General features: G+C 34.8%; 2 protein-coding genes across 4 annotated transcripts in view; one reads left to right on the top strand and one right to left on the bottom strand.

Annotated features, from left to right (window-relative positions):
* Positions 1-15,259, top strand: part of LOC117601402 (pyrokinin-1 receptor) — a 17,260-nt gene extending 2,001 nt beyond the window's left edge. For 2 of the 3 annotated variants that reach the window (XM_034318096.2, XM_034318097.2), the window contains exons 2-7: positions 2,352-2,815; positions 2,905-3,295; positions 6,327-6,739; positions 12,096-12,313; positions 12,491-12,917; positions 12,987-15,259. In XM_034318096.2, coding sequence (XP_034173987.1) covers positions 2,713-2,815; positions 2,905-3,295; positions 6,327-6,739; positions 12,096-12,313; positions 12,491-12,917; positions 12,987-13,228 — 1,794 coding nt within the window. In that variant the 5' untranslated portion in view covers positions 2,352-2,712 and the 3' untranslated portion in view covers positions 13,229-15,259. Of the gene's footprint in view, positions 1-2,325; positions 2,816-2,904; positions 3,296-6,326; positions 6,740-12,095; positions 12,314-12,490; positions 12,918-12,986 lie in introns of those variants that run through there. The other variant, XM_076688610.1, reaches the window with a different exon arrangement.
* LOC117601415 (uncharacterized) lies at positions 14,137-21,078 on the bottom strand. The gene is made up of 9 exons (XM_076688592.1): positions 20,797-21,078; positions 20,526-20,662; positions 19,574-19,741; positions 19,200-19,504; positions 16,912-16,923; positions 15,124-15,259; positions 14,835-15,002; positions 14,621-14,760; positions 14,137-14,491 (listed from the first exon to the last, which is right to left on the bottom strand). Exons 2-9 carry the CDS (start codon positions 20,656-20,658, stop codon positions 14,324-14,326), a joined length of 1,230 nt encoding a protein of 409 aa, XP_076544707.1. The 5' UTR covers positions 20,659-20,662; positions 20,797-21,078; the 3' UTR covers positions 14,137-14,323.

Raw genomic sequence — 21,078 nt, 5'->3', positions numbered from 1 at the left:
AACGAAGAGAATTGATTAGTAATATGAAGATATTGAAGTGAATTTAGAGATGTATACTAAGGTGTACAATGTCAATTAAAATTGAATCCATGGATTAAGTAAATAAGGCATTAAAATCATAAATTTCAAGTGTCCTGGAAAGTGGATGACCATTGTGGATAAAAGATGGTTCGAGCTAAGATTATATAGAATTAAAATTGATTAATGAAGTAAAGTAACATTGAAAGATACGAAGGACCAATAGAAACGTGAATCTGTATCTTTTTTCCCTTTTTTCTTTTTCATTTGAAAACTGAGCGAACGGCTTGACAGTAATTGGAAAACAGAAACGATTGCGAACAATTTAAACGAGATAGCTGAAAACCGATTCGTGTACCTTTTCTATTGAAAAAACTAGATTGTTTGACAGTGATTGAAGAAGCATATCTATTTTTTAGACTCTAATCGATCGGTAAATTATTCAGAAGCTACCTTGAAATAAGAATTGCAAAGAACCTCATTTTCAACTAATGATCGAGGGAAACGAAGAAAAATGATACATTCCATGATAAAACTGCAAGTTTTACTAATTAATCATTATGCGAAAAGAAGTTAACGAGTGTGAAGGCTTTTGAGACACGAGTGAATATTAAATGATAACTGAAGAACCGAGCAAGATTAATTCATTGATTATTTGAAGAAATAGCTGTTGTAACTTGAACTTCAAATCTCTCGAATGATAACATTTTACTTGAAAAAAGAACAGATTGTTATTGTGAATGGAGAAAAAGCAAGTTTATAGTACATATTTCGGATTCGCTTGTTTACTTGGAACTTTATGAATTTGATGGGTTCATCTAAGCGTTTGATCTATATATCAGTTAAATAAAAAAAAATTATAATAATTTTGTTATCAATTATTCAATTATATAGAATTTGAAATTTCGTTATCAATTATTCAATTATATAGAATTTGAAACGTCGTTCATTAGCGATCACCCACAGTAATCAACGCATTAATATTTTGATAAATGAACGATTTGTAATCGCGTGTTAATCTTCTATAAAAAAGGAATAACAAACATCTTGAATTTAGGTCGACAAACTTTTCCTTTTTTCTTGAACTTTCATTCGAGATGACAAATATGAAAATTGCGTGATGATCGCGTAATAATGATATTGATAAAGAAATCGAAAAAATGAAAGTGTGCCAGAAACTCGATAACAGTTGTTTCGAGCAGATAATACTGAAAGTTTAATGCAATTTTAGATTAAAATAAACGAATCAGTCCAAGTGAACTAAAAATAATTTTAAGATTATCATAACATTATGGGTGAAACTGCATCGTTCCTGATAAATGAAACACTAGGCTGTTCATTGTGTTACATTATTTTATATGAAAATCATATCAGAGGATATGAATTAATTAGCAACAATTGTTATCACAAACGTGAAAAAATAATAAGTACTTATACAAAGAAATCAGGATAATAAAAATTATTCAAATTATTTATTATAATTTTCTAGATAATAAAATTTTATTCTAACGGGGCTTGAAACTTAAATATCTCACGGATCGAATGATCGTTACGTTGGATAATCGATACATACTTGGTCTTACAGATCAACTAGATCCAGTTGGAACATAATTACACCAGTGTAACGTGGTTTCAATTTGACCGATAAGCATCTAAACTGACTATTATGTCGCACAAATTTACGCGATCGGTTGATCAATTTGACGAAACAACTTGGGAATATTTTGACCAAAAATATTATTTAAACAAAATGAACCGACGAAATTTATAAATTTTCAATAATTCGATACGATGTGATATTAATAATGGTTACATCGTTTGGTTAAAAAGAGTAATTAAATAAGTGAAGTCACGCTAGCTAAGTGAACGCGTTCAACCGGAAGTGTCACTGAAGAGTGCTGGTCATTCTGTACCGACACGTGTACAGCAGCGAGCACGGTAGACTTCCCTAAGGAAATTGGCGATGAAGGGAAGAAGGCACCACCACTCGCTATAATTTTGAAAATTTCAATGTTAATAATAGAATAAATTTTAAATAAACATTTGCATGGAAATAATGGAGTTTCCTTCTGTATCTCTAAGGAAGACTATTGTGCTCGGCACTGTACCACAGGAAGCATAATAAACCCGTCCTTCCACATTGGCGATTTTCTATTAATATGTACAAGTCCGAACGACATTCTCCATTCGTCGCCCGGTCGTCCCTGAGGAAACAAGCGTCTACATGCCGGTCGAACGATCTATTTTCAAAATCGCCAATTGATTTCGACGTTCGATCGAACAGACTATCAAATGAAGCATAACCAGATCCCGTTTCGACGTTAATTTTGCAGAACGACCGTTTAAGAGACCTTCGACAGCGTTAAATAGCTGCAATAAGAATGAAGATGGTGTTTCGATGAACATTTAGATGAAAAACAGAGAGACAGTCGCAGGAGGAATCGATCCGTAAGTTAGCTAGAGTGGACTGAAATTGGACGAAATTGAGTTAATCGACGCTGAGGGACACGAGGAAGTCAAGATGGTCGTCGAACCGTGGAACCTTCCTCGTCGGGAATAAATATCACCGGTTAGCTTAAAGTTCAAGTAAAACGGGAAACGATGCTGGCAGGGACTAATCCATAGATCGTTGGATCAACAGTGAATTAGCTGTTGTTTACACAAGCCTCGGACGACTGATTGGATCTTGAAGAAATGATCTCGAACGGGATGAACGAGTCGTTGGATCCGGAAGGATCGATCGTCGGCTCGTTCCTGAAGATGGATCAATCTGGGAAAGAGAATTTATTGGTTACAGGTAATCATTTCTAATTGCAAAATTATCATCGCTGACGTATAAAATAAAAATTGTTATTATAATTTAAAAAACATTATAATTGTTATTAGTTGCAGCCGATGCGTTTGAGAATTATACAAGCCCGATTGTTGCATTCTTGCAACGTGAAGATTCTTCGATGAGACGCGATCCATTGTACATCGTGTTACCGATCACGGTGATCTATGCGGTGATCTTCTTCACCGGTCTGGTTGGTAACGTGTCCACGTGTGTAGTGATAGCGCGTAACAAGTCGATGCACACCGCCACCAACTACTATCTCTTCAGCCTGGCTGTGTCTGATTTATTGCTGCTGATATCTGGCCTACCACCGGAGATGTACTACATATGGTCGCATTTCCCGTACGTGTTCGGCGAAGCCTTTTGCATTATTCAAAGCTTCGCCGCGGAGACGTCCGCGAATGCCACTGTCCTCACCATTACCGCCTTCACCGTCGAAAGGTTGGTAACCATTTTCCAATAACTATTTCAAATTAGCAGGAATATTCGGATACTGGAGTACTCGAGTACTCGAATATAGCAAATACTAACATACTTGAGTACTCGAATATAGCAAATACTAAAATATTCGAGTACTCGAGTGTTGTAAATACTTAAATACTTGAGTACTCGAATATAGCAAATGCTAAAATACTCGAGTACTCGAATATAGCAAATACTAAAATACTCGAGTACTCGAATATTGTAAATACTTAAATACTTGAGTAATCGAATATAATAAATACTAAAATACTTGAGTACTCGAATATAGCAAATACTAAAATACTCGAATGTAGCAAATACTAAAATACTCGAGTACTCGAATATTGTAAATACTTAAATACTTGAGTAATCGAATATAGCAAATACTAAAATACTTGAATACTCGAATATAATAAATACTAAAATACTTAAATACTCGAATATAGTAAATACTAAAATACTCGAGTACTCGAATATTGTAAATACTTAAATACTTGAGTAATCGAATATAGCAAATAGTAAAATACTTGAGTACTCTAATACCTTAAATATTTAGATACTAGAATATCCCAGGTATTTAAACATTCGAATACTCGAATGGCCCAAAATCGAGTACACATCCAGTATCCAAGTATTTTATTAGCATTGAAATATTTCCGTGTTCCGCGTCACATTTAAGAATTTCATTATCCTTTTTTTCAATATCATTTCAAAACAATTGATACCAAAAGATATTACAACTTATGAAGCCCAATTTCCTTGACTCACTTTCACTTTTAAGGGTTCATTTCAGACAAAAGAGGAAGTGTATATTACATTTGGTCCTTTTTATGGTAGCCCAATCGCCCCTAACAGTTACGTAACAAGCATTTCAACCACCAATCGAGGGTGAAATTGTTCCCTCTGGGTTCCGAGCGTTAGGTTTCGTGATTCCGGAATTGTTATGATCCTATAGTCCCTTGGGGCAATAATTACAAGTAGCTAGAAATGTTGCACGTTTACGTGATAAAAATTGATCGATCTTCGTCTTCTTATTCTTCTTCCAAACTTCGAAAGAAAACTTTGTTCCATTAATAGAATCTGTCAGGGTTACAAATAATTTCTTATAGGGCTGTTTCTGATGTTATATAACTGCAATAGAAAAATTGTATCAATTATTTTACTGATGATCAATAATTTCTTGAATATTGAAATAGAATTGTTTTATTCCATTTCTTTTCTTTTTTCTCGAAGGGAGAGTAACAGTGGAGATGTTTATGGGAGATGGTTAAGATTCTATGGTTTCCCGATGAAAATAGATATATCGGAGGGTAGAAAAATAGGTGACATCGATTGCTGTTTAAATACAGGAAGAAAAGTGATTACGTTGTTATTTATTTTATTTAGTATCTATTGTATTTACCTGCCGTTGTTGTGATTTTCTGAAGGCTTGGAGAATTACATAAAAAATTTCAAGGCTATTAAAATTTTTTCTTTCAATTGAAATAATTAAGGTAATAGACCCTCGTCGTCTACTTTTAAAAATTCAACAAACATTTCTATTTCTATTATTACATCTATATACGCAGCAAAGAGAAAGAGGTGATTGACACTGAAACTTCATTAAACGAAAATAAACGTGTCAAGAAACGTGAAACAGAATGAGTTGACGACAAGAATAACCGTCCTGTTTACTTTTCTCTAATTTCTCAACCTGACGAGTCATCATCCTCAACGAGTTACACCTCGTTCTAAATTACCCTCTTTAACAAAAATTTCTTTTTCCTGTCACTGACGTAACTAGCTCCTCTAACTTTACAATAGAAACGTTCCAAATATTTGTCCCAATTTTAAAAGACTCTACAGAAGGAAAGTCAGTCGACGTTTTGTGGAGGTTCGGCTCCATTATGACCCCTATTTAATTACGTCAATGTTTCTTACTCGACAAATATTATCTAACGAATAAATCGTGCTCTCTTGGCTACGCAGTTAAGAGAAACCTGCGTTTCTCTCTCGATAAGTATAGACATAAAACGGTTCCCATCTAAAAGCATCAAGCTTTCTGGGGTGTATGGTTACATGTCATCCCCTTGTCAAGCGGAGATTCTCAGGACTGACGGAAGTAACCCTTCCTACCTACTTCGACACAAACAGAAACGTGCCTCTCTTTCAGGACGCTCTTTTATTCTATTTGATTGCCAGACGTAGAAATAAAGGTCTGTTGTCTTTGTTTCTTCCGAACGACGATTTAGCAGGAAAATCATGGAAGACATTGGAATAGATACACGTAAACGTTTGAAGAAGATACGTTATACATTGATTTATGATTGACGTTTGAGTGATTTATTATATAGGGTGTTTGATTGACACTTTAGTGATTTATTATGGGGTGTTAATGGCTACCATTTGGTATACCGAAGATGCTACGAATGTTAATGAAATTTTTGGTCAATGCTCTGAAATCCTATTAATAATTTTCTATCACAAATACAATTATTAATATTCAATTTTTCAGGATAATTTTATTGAAACTTCGCTGATTAAACAACAAATTAGTTATTTTTAACCGACTTCGATAAAGGAGGAGGTTATTAAAAAAAATAACTGTTACTTCAAGGGTTTCAATCTTTTTTATTCTATTTCTCTTTGTTTGCTTGTTTCTCCCTCGGCGTTGAAAATATGGAAGCAGGTTGGCTTTGTGCAAAAGTGTTTCCAACGTGATAAGTTGACACTGCTTTCTCGGGCACAAAAAAGAAGTTTCTTTGTGAGATAAACCTTTTCATAGGAACGCCGAGTTGTCGTGGGAAGGTTTTCGTGAAAGTAAAACTGATTCTTCCATAAAATCAGAGAACCTTTAACATAGTATTCTATTACCCTTATTCTTTATGTTAAAGTTTAGAATCGTATTCCAAAACTCTTCTCAATCAAATTGTTTCCCATCTAATGTAATTTCCCATATTATCTTTTCATTTTCCATAGATTCTCTGGATAGAATCGTGAAAAATTGTAAGAATTATAAATGAAATTTCAGATACGTGGCGATTTGTCACCCATTCATCTCCCACACGATGTCGAAACTATCTCGAGCAGTGAAATTTGTGATCGCGATATGGTTCACGGCTCTTTGCCTGGCTGTGCCGCAAGCGATTCAATTTGGGGTCATTTATGATTACGGTCACAATGGTTCAGTGATTACGGACAGCGCCAGATGCTCGCTTAAGTGGATTCTGATAGATCACGCGTTCGAAATATCAACGATGCTGTTCTTCGTGGTACCCATGACGATTATTACTGTTCTCTACATCCTGATCGCGATCAAACTGAGGAGATCGAGACTATTGACAGCCAGCACCGTAAAGAGGAATCACTTACCAGCTGGGTTGAATCATTGCGAAAGCGGAAGAGGGAAGACTACTGCTCAGAGAAACGTTATTCGTATGTTGGGTGAGTCAATATTCAATTTTTCAATTTTACAAATTCCAACGTTTCTAAATTTCTAATTTTACAATTTTACAAGTTCCTAAGTTTCTAAATTTCTAATTTTCCATATTCCTAAACTACTGAGTTCCTAAATTTAAAACGAAGAGAATTTCTGCCTGAGGATTTGAATAGATTAATAATAGCAAACGTGGTTGATCTCGGAAGTGAATGATTTGTCTTTATTGTTTGACCAACTGCGAGTGTCCTTTCGGACGTGCTGGAGGATCAGTCGGTCTTACGTTTCCATAAAAATAGCTTCGTAGGTGATAAATTCTTTGACGAGCTTTAACACGATCTTAATCCACACGAAGAATTTATTATCCTCCTTCTGCAATCGTTGCTATTTGAAAGTGTCTTAGAATTCCATAGAATTCTTCGATTCTCCTTGCTCTTATTCTTATAACTTATTCTTCCTGAAATTCATTGGAATTCCTTCAGAATTCTCATCGAACCCAATGCGATGAAACAGCAAGGTTTCAGAGGTTCGCACAGAGATTGATCCAACAAACGTGATCCCTCTGAATTCCTTATATCCTAGTAAAGGTCCAAGATAACACATCAGACGTCTTATCACGAGGATGCTCGATAATTGAATTAGCTACCATAAATTCGATCGATACCGTTTCCCTAAAGTTTTTTTTTCGGTCGCCTGTATACTGGTACGTGACTATCTGAATGTTTCCAAAAGGTAGTCCCGTAAAATCGAACGACCTCGTGATTTCGGGCAGTTTATGGTGGCATGCGGTCAGGACCCCTCGCCTTTGTATTATATCGACAACCATATCCAATAGAACGAAACCATTACCGACACCACCGTATAGAACAAACTCATCACGCGGCTACGCATTCTCTACGCACTTTGGTCCAACTTCCATAAACGTTTTAGGATATTTTTTTTTTAGAACTATCCTTGCACTCTTCCCTTTTTTGTAATTAATTTCTTATGCTTTAAATCGATGTGCCACGTGTGCCATTTTGAAATACTTTTATGTGATGAAATTTTGCCAGAATCGATACTTGTTTTGAAATAGTGCATTCGATATGCACCAACTTGATGGAAAATATGATTCTTGTCTACACGTGTTCAATAAAACTCAGCCTGATAAATGCGCCACGTGTAGCCACGAAGGAATAGAATAAAAGAAAAGCACGTTTGTTCGTTCGATGGGGGAAGAAGAATATTTTTCTTCCACGTGCATCAACATCGATTTTCCATGCCGTTAACGTCTTTCTTGGCTCGCCTATTCTCGGAGAATTCTACTTGATCACGTTCGAGGGAAAGTTCGCTTAGCTATATCACTGAAACCAGCTTATATGATTTTGTTTTAGTGCCGTTTATTAGTGTTGAAAATGTCGTAATTCATGTTGCAAAAGTTAAGATTTGCAAATAGGCAAATTTCTAATTTTCCAAGCATCCAATTTTCTAATTTTCTAATTTTCTAAATTTCCAAATATCCAAATATCCAATTTTCTAAATTTCTTAATTTTCCCTTTAATTAAGCTCCACCTTAATTACTTCCCCAACAAAAAGGTTACATACATTTATATCCTTTAACAGAATATATCTTTCCCTCGTAAATCCTTTTTTCTCGCTGCCTTTTGGAAACTTAATTTTTTTTCTCGACGACTATATATTTTCAATTATTCACTACGATATTTTTGTCACAATGATAAAAGCGTTTACGTTGTTAAGAAATCGTCGCGAAGAGTCGTGAAGCCTTCTTTAGTTCATATAAACTTTGAAATACGAGGATAATAAAATTTCACCAACAACTTTTCCTTCGATAAATCTTAGGCCAAATTGTCCAAGTTTGTTTATGATGCTTCCTGTTTTGACAATTTGATTGTCACGACGAAAACTTGTTGACCAAATCGCATTAATTTTACATTACACAACTATTCCATAAATAATTATTTAAATAAAACTTGACTTTTATTTATTCACTATTTCACTTCAACAGGTAGTTCTCGGTTTCAGTTTATTCACAAATAATTTTAAAGCATAAACTGTAATACTTTCCATAAACCTTGGCTCGTTTTCACATAAATTCCTGATGTACATACCAACTTTATTTCAAGTCATCAAAGTCTGTTTATGGAGTATCAACTTTCGTTAAGTACTTAATGGAATATTTCTCTACACACTGAGGATTTCAATTTACTTAAATTATAAAGTTATTTCCATTTCCTTCTGACTGTTTATATAACATTTCCATACAGATGTAACAATTTATTTATCAGAAACCACTTCATTTACTTCCGAAACAGTAGCAAGTATAAATACATTTCCAACACTATTTTCATCTCAATTCACAAAGTTGAAACAAAATGTAGGTCACTTATGCCATAAAGTTTCATATTTACACAAAAGCACCGAAAAGTAAACACTTCATTCTTCGGCTGTTCATTCAGAAACCCAAATTATCACACGTGTTACCTTCAAAAACGTTCGAACATTGTTTCCTTTGTTAATTTATGAGATTGTTTATAGCCAATGGCTGAAATTAGCCCGATTAAACGATTTATGCTTCTGTTTAATTCCCATTCATCATCAATTAGTAATTGAATCAAGTTAAACATGTATAACATTTATAAATCATAATTTAATCAAATCAATAACCCAAAATTTATTAATTTTAAAAAATTCCAAAAATCAAAATAAAAATGAATTCCTATTCATTTTTATTTCATATCAACTAAATGTACATCATGATGAACGTATTGAGAAGGATGCAATTCTGCTGGATCTTTCGTGATTTACGTAAGCAAATCGATCAGGAAATAGATCGCATTCTCAGTAGACCTTGTCGAATGTTAAACAAATCGGTGCTGCCAAAATATCGCTGTAAATAGATCCTTCGAAATGGTCATTGCTAATTCGAAAAGAGGAAAGGAATAAAAATGACAAAACACTCTTGTTCAGTTTCCAATCTATTGTTTTGCAATTTGCAATCTAAAAATACCACTTGTAGCCTTGAAACTTTAATTACGATAATGATTCAAAGCAAAAATAATCGAAATGAAGTTGCTAAACGAAGCTTATCAGACCAATGGTTCCAAGGATCTCGAAACTGTCGCGTTTCGATCGTATCCGAAATGTTGAAAAAAGATAATGCTGCTCTCGAATTTACGAGTACACAGGGGGCCGGTTAATCTTCATCCTCCTTCTATATTTACCGAACGGAAGATAACGGTAACAAAAATTACAAACGTCATGAGCCGAAATTCGAGGGGCGGAGGATAGATTAGTAATATATTGCCACCAAAATCGATACGAAATTATCGGACAATGAATGTCGGTTATTTTTACCAGCGATACGGATGTTGAAAAACATTCCCCTGATGACGGCTGGCTTTTATGGATTTTGTTTTTCGAAAGCAAAGAGACAAATGAATTTTTACGAAAATTCAATTTCTGGCTTTCAAGCAAATGGATGAATAAATGAATTGAAAGGAAAAATAAAATAAAAACCTGCCAATGAAAATATCATAAAGCACCATTTTTTAAATAAAAAATTCAAAGCTTGAATATTAAAATTAATTAGTAATTAGCAACATTCCAGATGAGCAGCCTACAATGACTGTTCCCAGAGGAAGGGTGAAAACACGATCGAAAGGAATTGTTCATAATACTCGTTGTGTATTTTCTTTCGATACGAATACGTTCAGGTGCATGTTTTCAATTTATTGCCAGAAACAATCGCGTGATTCGGTTGATTGTTTCTGAATGGCGCGTTTCACTGTCGTGTGACGGATTATGTATCGAAATCGAGTCTCTCAGTTCGCTTATATTACAGCTGCACGCTATTTGCTACGACTGTATAAATCGTTCCCTGTCAAATATTTACTGGGAAAATAAACGCAATCGCGTGTTCCCCCCGTTTCTACTTGCGAGAACTCAATCGTTCGTTGATTCCAGTTTTAAACATTGAAATAATGGTATTAAGATAAATATTTTGATCCGTGTTTGGCTGGTGTGTATTCTACTAAATTTGGGGTACATTGTTCCGTTCTGAAACAGAACGTATAGGATTCCCCAATTAAGAAAAATGTGAAGAGACATATTTAAATTGGAATTTTCTGAAATCAAGTATTTATTTTCCTCGAAAAAGAAAAGAAACATTCTGCATTGTTTCTCTCGAGTTTTTAACCCCGGTAGTTTGTTTTGGAAGCTCTGGAGTATCCTAAATTCCTAGCTTCTCTCATCCTTTCCCTTATTATTCTTTGTTTTTGCTCGGGGGTGGTTTTAAAGAAGCACCCTGCTGGAAATTCAGTCACGAAACTGACCCGGTTAATTAGAAGTCTTTCCGTTTAAGAATCGCTGAAATTATTGCTGTTACGTGAAACACAGTCATGTAATACCTTGAACCCCGGGCTATTTATAAAGAAATAAAGCAAGGAGTTAACGGGTTGAAAACGTATCGTAATAAATCGTGTACGTAAATGGACGAGCAACAGCCTGCTATCGAAGTCGATAATGCACTGTGGATGCATTTCGTTGCATGATATGTCGGGTTAAAATAGACCTTGTTGCAACGATGATGTCTCGTTATCAGCTTCCGGTTTTAGTTTTATTGATCGTGTACGTTTTATAGCTTCCGTGAATTGAACCAATGCCGTCGCTATTGTTGTGAGAAACTAGTATTATTTCATTCAGTATTAATTTTGTATTGGTGCATCGGTGCTAGGCGCCACAGAGCTCTTCATCCTTCAATAAATTGTAAAAATAAAAATGAAGAGAATATATAAACGCCGATAAAAGTTTTTAGATAGCAATTTATCTTTTCTGGATAATTAGACATTCAGAGCCGTTACTTTTTTATTATAAATATTCGTCCTCGGAACAAATCATCGTATAAAATAACCGAAAGCCAAGCAAACGAACGACAATTTATTTCTTGAAAAATATTTATCATCATAAATTTTGGGAATCCTATAACTTCAGCGCTCCGATCGCTATTCATCGAAGAATTGCTCAACTCGAATGTGAGAAAATAAAGGGAAATGACAATGATACTTGGCGGAGCAGTTGCGAGACGATGTAAATTTATCGTTCGTTTGGGAAATCGATGTCTCGAAAATATTTATTCTACCCCCTTTCGTTACAATTGGTCATTGATTTATCGCGGTAGCGTGAGTTCCTTGACGCCTTGTATCCGTAGACCTCCTCCCAGGAGGATTTCTCGAATGATGGATAAGCAGTTATTTTTTATTCAAAACAAGTATGGAAAAAAAAGGTGTGACCTATGGAACGACATTTTTCATGAAATAAGAATTTCGCGACACCCGAGGAAGAATTGAAAGAATGTTGTCACTTTAGTTGCAGTGGTGGTGGCGTTTTTCATTTGCTGGGCACCGTTCCACGCCCAAAGGTTGTTGGCTGTCTACGCGCAGAATACCAACACGGAACCGGAAGACGCGTTAGTAATGGTCTACACCATCCTCACATACGTGTCAGGGGTGTTTTATTACCTTTCCACCACCGTGAATCCGCTGCTGTACAACATCATGTCCAACAAATTCAGGGAAGCCTTCAAGGTGAGTTATTACCTAAGAATTCTTAATTAAACATTCGATTGAAATTCGAACCTGTCTTACTTAAAATCATTAATCAGAAAAAGTTAATGAAATTTAATTGAATTAAAATTAATTGAAAATGATACGAAAATTTTAAATAAAACATAGTGCGTTAACCAAAATGAAGTTAACTTCCAGTCGATGCTGTCGAATCACTGCGGCCGGAAGTGGTCCTCCCGGAAGTCAGTCCCACGACAACCGACCTACAGCAGCCTGTCAAGGTATCCAAGGTCCACGAGGCAAGCGGATGATCGTCAGAATTCGCCATCAATATCCTTCAGTGACGACAATCAAAAGCTGACGACGAGCATCCGTCGTACAACGATCTCGAGCGATCTGAACGGATCGGCTGAAAGGAAGAATCAAGAGAATCGTTCGAAAATGAATAGGATAAATCATCATAGGGAATACGGGAGAAGCATGTCCAGAGGATCGAATTCCAGTCAATTGACTTTGATGACTTCGATCAGCAAAAGTTTTAACGAAGGAAATAATAACGTGGCTGCAGCATGCGTGAACGAGTGTCTGTTGAAGATTCAATCGCCACCCAGGGCTATCACTCTTGGTAAATTTTTTATTTTATTTATTAATCGTTTTATTATTTATTAGTACGGGTGTTTTGTTTTTTAAACAGGAATAATTGCTGAAAGATTGAGACTAGGAACCAAGGGTCTGTTTTCACCCCAACAGAAAGTACCAACGATTCCCATGTCGAAACCGGAAATTAAAACGGAACCACGGTTTCAAAGTCATCCTAGTATAGAGAGTGCGAACACTATTAGCAATTCGAGCTTACAGGATTTTGACGAGACTGAGTTTACTGGTACGGAGCTGGCGCGATACATGGGTGAAATGAACTGCGACTCGGTCACTTGACCCTCGCATCCGGAAACGAGTGGACAAGTTTCTCCGGCGAATGAGATTTCTTAAGGAAATGTAACGTCTCGAGAGGCGTCGAGTATTGAGAGCTAAGGAAATCTGAGAAACTGGAAAATTGGGAAACTTCAGAATCTGAAAAATTGGAATAATTTACAAACTTCAGAGTTTCAGAAATTGAAATATTAGAAGCTTAAAAAATTTGAGAATATGAAGAAACTTGAGAACTCAATGTTTGAGTAATTATAAACTTTGAGAAATTATAAAGTGAGATTTCCTCGTGTCTAAATATTTTAAAGAAAAGTGTGTATAGCTATAACGATGTTACGATCGACAAGTTATTGTTTAAACAACATATTATTTCATCACTTTCAAAATATTATGTTAACAGTTTACAATAACTGTTTGAAATTATTCGAGAAGAATTGAACTATTTATTCATTTCTGCCGTTTGGCAAGTGCAAAATTTGTACTTCGAAGTGCAACATAACGATACATATATTTATTAACAATTGAAACGAAGATGTTATTAAATAAATGTTAAAAAACCTGACTGTAAGATTGACAAAGAAAGATACTTCGTACTTACAATGAAATTTTTCATTTGAAAAAACTTTGAATTTTGTTTCAAAGAAAGAATAATCTATAATAGATGTTATAAATAACACAAAAAGAAGACAATTAACAATTATTTTCCATTCCATCATTCAACCTTACTTTTCTGCAAAATAAAAAAAAAGGATCAATCTTAACAAGGAACATACCCTCTCACTGATCCATATCGTATCAAACAACATAATTAATCATAATTCAACCGCACAGTTACATCCCCTTTCCTATCAAAGAACCAATCAATCAATCACAATCCCCCAACATGTTTTCCCTCCTCAAATACAAAATATAAAATGTATTCGATAAAATATTTATTTATCGAATGTACATAACAAAGTGTGCAAATTAGGAATACTTTTAAAATTAATTACAATTCTCTAAAATAAGAATGATTATTGACCATTCGGTATCGAGCATGAAATATGAAATAAAAAACAAATCATTTGAAATGATAAGACAGTAGAGATCTTATCCTCGTCACGTCTAGAACAGGCCTTTTGGGCGTTGGTCCAGATAAGCCTTGATCTTCGGCAACGATCTTACTTTATCCACCAACTTCTTCAGCTCTGGGTAATCCTTGTTCACGTCGGACTCGTTGATGGCGGACAACATTTCTGATGTGGCGGAGTACAGAAGATCAGCCCAGGAAAGCTATGAAAATAGGTAACAAATAGTTTTATAAAAATGAAAAAGAATATTAAATTTTTCTAATCTTGGTCGAAGCATCATCAGCATTACAGAAATTACAAAATCAACAAAAATTATGCAATAACAAATTACCTTTCCGCCAACGAAGTATCCTCCATTCTTCTTCACCTGTGCTTCGAGTTTCTGAAGAATGGTGGGTCGTTTGGTTTCAAGTGCCTCCTTCAACCTACCCTTGGCAGCGGGGTCCTTCTCCCAGTAATATTGTGAAAATGCTGAGAAAGAAGAAATATTATCCACAGGACTACTCTAATTTTAAATCGTTAATTAATTTATTAGAAATACTCACCAACTCTCAAGTCATCGATTGTGTCAACGGTAGCGTCGATTTCGTATGATTCCTGTTCGTTGGAACCGCTTAAGTTGTTCTTCCTTGCAAGGAAACGACAGATGGCTTTCGATTGATGGTAAGGTTTGCCGTCGATTTCCAAAACGGGCACCTGACCCAATGGCATCTCTGAAAATTGATGATAAGTATTCCGAATTTTAACATTATTGCGGGTAGATAAGATTCTTGAATCTTTTTTCTCGAGCAGGTTAAGTCACCTCGAGCGTTTAGTATCGCTTAGCATACTCACGAGATTTAAGTTCGGGCCATTCTTCGAAGGTCAGTCTCTTGTCTTCGAATTTGATGCCACTTTGGTGCAAAATGAACCTGATTGGTTCACCGAGCCCGCTGAGATTGAAGTATGTTAACTTATAGTTGGACATTTTCTGTAATTAGAAATTGCAATATTATTTAATAATAGAAGTCAATATCTGAAATGTCCTATGGCACAATGGTAGGTGAAAAATATGAAATTTGCAAAGTCACTATTTACAATTGCTGTTATAAATTTTAAATATCATTATTTGTTGGTATAATAACCACGGTTATTTTATCTTCCCGGTAACCGAGGTTTTCTTTTTTCTTTTTTAATTATATATAGATAATTGAAGTGTAAAAAAAAAGGAAGGTAATATTTGATCTGATAATGGTATATCTACTGTATTTAAAATTCGCCAAGTTTTTATGAATTCGAAAAGAATTCTTGTATAACTTAATAACTTATTTTAATTTTAATCGAAGAACAGGAAACTCAGTTGTTGATTACTAAACACGGTAACTATTGATTGCAGGTTATCAAGGAATCCAAGGTAAAAAATAAATAGCGTACATTATCGTGTATCTTGAATTTCTAACTTCTATTAGTACAGCGGAGTTTAATCGTTTTCCTCTTATCCTTCGTTCGATTAAAAATCTTCAAGTTCGCGATACCAGGACAAGAACAAACTGAAACCATCATTTTTCATCCGAGTAATGGAACGACAATAGGTGTCAAAAAGTTTGAAAAATAGATAAAATAGATGAATGGGAAGGAAATTAATTGACAGAGAGAAATGTTGGTCACCGGTTAATACCACGGTCGATACCAATTGGTATGACTAATAGTGGGAGGCGATCTTAGATACCGCTAAATCAGCGTCAATGTCAGGCTAGTTGCATTGCCTGCTTTCGTGTAACAATGTTCTACGAATCGCCGGTGATGATTCTTTTAGAATGTTCTCGAATGTGCGCTGTCGTTGGTTGCGCGACTGACCTTCTACCATCGTTCGAACAGAATTACTCTCTAACTATGTAGAAGGCTAGCAGAAGATAGAAAAATAGATAACAATAAATGTATGCGGTTGTAGAAATAAATTTACTTGTCCAATTTGAAATAGATTGAGGTTGAATTATATTTTTGCAGCAATAGAAGAAGACGAGGAAATGGAAATAGGATTAGTAATAATAATTTGAAACAGCAAGTTGTAACATTATTTTTAATAGCTTTGAAAATCAATATTGCGTGCCGGACTGTGTATTGATATTTCTACTGAAGCGGTCAAGGTGATAAATAATGTACAGTATAGTACCGTATAACTTCGCAATTTTTTGCAAATACTAATTCCCGCGGTTCGCAATTAATCCGAGTTACTAACTTCCTGTTTCAATGACTAATGACAACGACCTTCTCTCGCAACTAGAAGAACATATTTATGTTTATCGTCTAAATTTCTGGTACTGGAATCTTGGACACTTCGGCGAACTACAGAGAATACTACTATTTGTGATCATCCGAATTAATTATCGTGGTAAAATGTTAAAATTGGGAATGCTTCGCCTACAAAGGGTTAATGTTAGAATGGGTCATCGGGAAAGGCACGTCTTTAATATAGCGAAAGAAGAGGTATTTTTTAATTAAACTTAAAATGACAGGAAGAGCAAATGCAAAGTGTAATAAATGTAGTGTGGTACCAAGTTACTGCAACTAAGCATTAGAACTTAATTTTTCACTCAGCACTTGAAGTGTTTGTATAAAATTGTTGAATAAGTTGACACTTACACAAAAATTTAACTGAGAGCAATTTTGGAAGAATTACTAGAACTGACGATCTCTGGAGAGCTACTGACTCTATAAACAAGGCCTAGATCCTACTTATTCTCTTTGCGTCATTCACCGTATCTACAGTCCCCCACCATGCAGGAAACGGTGTGGTGGTGCAACCAAAACACTCCGGATGATAAATCAACAATTTTTGCTGACAAAACTCATGCAATCAATCAGATACTTATCCTTATAAGAACAATATATTGAAATAGATATTTTCGTGAATGAGTTATTGAAAATTCACACCCCATTTTTCTATGGAAAAAAAATTCGTTAAAAGTTTAAAGTTATTAATTACTGCAAAAAAAGTTGAAATAGAGTTTTCTTTTTAATTTATAATTACTGAAAAAATTTGGAGTAGAATTTTTTCAATAAAGGATTTGAAATTTTATGAATTAATTATTGAGAATTATAAATGATAAGAACTTTTCAATTTTAAGAATTAAACTTCCCTTTTTTTGTGATTGATTCTGTGGAAAATTATCGAGGATTTTTTAAGTATCCTTCGAGTTTCTTTTTAAGGAAAAAATTACTTTTTAACGAAGTACAGTTTTATTTCATTCTGTTATAGAGCAGAAAAAGCGAGTTCAGAGAACTTCATGATTCTGCAAGTCACCGAAGCCTTGAAGAAATAAAACTCACGGCGGGCGTATTTACTTTGGTTACGTGATTCAGCTTTGAAGATAAAACTGCACACGCTTTTACAATGTTAACAGTTTTTTTTAGATCGTTAACTACCATATAAGGATCACCAGTGATCAATAAATTCAATGTTTATCCAGTAATAAAAAGAAAACATATTCTGAACATATTGAAATTACATTAATCATTGAAAGATAGCAAATTGAGAAATTAATTATTTAATAACATCATGTAAAATATCAGATATGATAATCAAATATTGAATAATATGTTTCAGTTCGCTTTATCAAATGTCATGGATGATTTAAAAATTTATTTTAGTAAAAAATACATTTCATCAAGCAGATTATCCAAAGTGCTAAGTTGTAATCGTTTAGATATCATTTTCGTCTTCATCAGTTATATAATGACTTGAATTAACGTTGTCATTGTATATCGGAAAGTGAGTCAGCGTCCAATAAATAGCAACACATGAACCAGGTATCGGTACAGTTATTACTTAATATCAATTGCGTAACATTGTGTAAGTCCATAAATCGATGTCCTGATAGAATTGATATTGATTTACGAGTTATTCAAGAATGAACAGAAAAGAAAAACACGAACAATAGTTCGAAAAAATACTAAAAATATTAAGAAAACAAAAAATAACAAAAAACAAGAAAATTAGAATGAAGATTCTCCATAAGCTTTTTCGAGATTAAAACCATATCTAGAAGCCTACGTTATACCCGGGTGTTAAGTATTGATTACTGATTACAACATTTTCTACTTTGTTTCTTATCGATTACAATTTGTTATAGATGCCAGTCACGCATAATTATCTCCATTTATGGATCTGTAAGACATCCGAAGGTGAGACAAGGTAATTAATTTTACATGAACCGAAAGGCGATCGATTTTCCGGTTTAGAGACTGATACAAAATACACAATAAGTCAGACATTATAATTTTAATTAACACTAAGTACTTGTCGCACTTCTCCATTTTGCAAAGTGCAATTAAATTCAAGTGATCTATATTTTATTTCATGACAGTATTACCCATATCCAAGAACCAGCTCTTTAGATTATTTTCCACGGGTAATCGTATCTTGTTTGCTGTGACCGATTTTATATATTTTTCTGCAGCAGAAATGAGATACTCGACCTCAGAGATAAAGGTACACCTTATCATTTGCGATAAGGTGTTTTTGCACGAACACTCGCTTCGATTCTCATTCGATTGGAGGACAATTCTTTTATTAATAAGTCTATTTTTTGATACATGAAAATCCAATTCAGATTTATTTAGAAGACTCCAGACGCTAAAGAAGGTCGAAACGGTTAATAAAATGAACTATTTATTGTGATATAAAAGTAGAATATAATTTCAACTGTTTATGGTATACAAATATCTCTTCAGAGTATATAAATACTCTTATTGTACTGTTCAACTGTGTATTCACGTCTTAATCTAGAATAAGCCTTAATTAACTAGCACAGATGTTGTTAATAGAAGAGATTCATAACAATTCTGCACAAGCTTCGCGTTACAATTTTCTTCTGGCTGTTAACTTGACGTACAAAAAAAAAGGACAGTGATAGGAAGTCGAAGATTTAAAAGTCGGCTTTGGGACAATTCTCGACCCAGCTCTTAATTTGGGGTATAGCGAGAACCTTCTTCTTTAATTGTGTCAAATTCTCGTATTTCTCGATGATGTTGGATCCCATCATGTAGTTCAGGTAGTCGAGCAGAGCGACGAAAGCAAAGTCAGCCCAGGTTAAAGCACCACCCACGAAGTAACCACCGTTTTTCTTCACCTGAGCGTCTAAACGTTCCAAGTAGAATGGCACCAACTCTTGGGCAGCCTTCTTTTTCTCAGCCTTGACTTGCTCATTGGTCTCATAAAAGAAAGCACCAATCTCTGAAAAATAAAAATTGTTGTTCAGATAACCATAGAAATCATATTAGAAAGTGTATAATTGATACTTACTTAGGCGAAGATCATGAATGGTGTCAACAGTAGAATCAATTTCAAGGGCTTCCCAATCATTCTTACCAGCCACACCAAACTGTTTAGCCAAGTAACGGCATATAGCTACAGATTGGCACACTTCCTTTCCATCAACTTCCAATACAGGAACTACGCCAAATGGCATCTCTAAAAATATCAAGGGAGACAGACTCTTTCTTTAAATCATTACACTAAAATTGCATAAATCTATCAATTCTTATTTACTTATTTATTCAGTGTTACATAGATTTATTGTTTCCTGTATGATTATTAAAAGTCATAATTTCACTTTATTGATGATTTATCTGTTAGCGTCAAGTCCTCTATAGAGGAGACGCACGTGTCAGAGGTCGATGCATTGAAGGACTTTAACCGACCTTCCTGGATTCTCTAGGCTACCAACACCCCGAGCCATATGTCTGTCATCGGACTTGGGCCGTCGGTAATTGATACTCGAGGTGCGACGAATTCTAAGAGTCGCGGATGTTTTGTTTATGGAACGGCGATAGAGAGTTCGATCGCCGATCCTCGAAGGAACGCGCATGTGGCCGATGACCCGAAGTCATGGTGCCGCATATGTAGCACGTGTAAAAGATAAGGATTTTCTAGAAGGATCTGGCCACGGAGTGGGGAAGATTTTAGATCTTCTGGTAAGAGGACCATGAGGGACGGCATGGCACTTGCCTCAGAACCCCGGATAAAGATTGATCGATCGCGTATTAGAAGTCGATATTAACATATCAATGAACAAGTGGCATTGTACTCGTGATAATAGCTATTGTCTTTAAGATATCTCATGGAAAGTTAAACAACAATCTTCATTGTAAATTATATAAACATCCTATGATATAAGCCACATTTTTACTAAGTGTAACAACATTATCCAACATTATTTATAAACAAATGAAATTAGTTTAAAATTCAAATTCACCAGGCTTTAGTTTTGGCCAGTCTTCTGTGTTAAAGCGGTAGTCCTCAAATTCAACTCCACCATAGCTGAAGAGAAAGCGGATTGCCTCTGCCAAACCTTTACCTGGGAAATAAGTTAGTTTGTAATGGGGCATCTTGCTGTAACAGAAAACATACAATCAGTTAAATAAACAGAAAAAATTTATTACAAAATATTAAATACTCTATAACAAACGCATTTCCAAGATGCTGAATGAACTATCAAACAGTAAAAATAAAAAATCAATACATACAGTTAATTTTTTTGTTAGACGACGTTAAATACAAAACTAACTGCTGAATACTGGCCGGCAAATTGTAGTTGACAGAAACTGGTGCGGTATTATATATATATATATGCTATCCTTCGTAACCTACCTAGCGGTACTCTTATTGGTTGAGATCTACCGGTATATACCAAACAGATATGAGATTAGAAACATCCAGAAACATTAGTCATAAGTTTGATGACTTATACGTTTACAAATTCTAACGAATCAAAGGCAATTTTTTTTTAAATAAAAATGAATAAGAAT

The sequence above is a fragment of the Osmia lignaria genome, chromosome 6 (genome assembly GCF_051020975.1).
Source record: "Osmia lignaria lignaria isolate PbOS001 chromosome 6, iyOsmLign1, whole genome shotgun sequence".
Lineage (NCBI taxonomy): Eukaryota > Metazoa > Arthropoda > Insecta > Hymenoptera > Megachilidae > Osmia > Osmia lignaria.
Note: the sequence above shows the minus strand (reverse complement) of the source record. Positions and strands in the feature narration are given on the sequence as shown.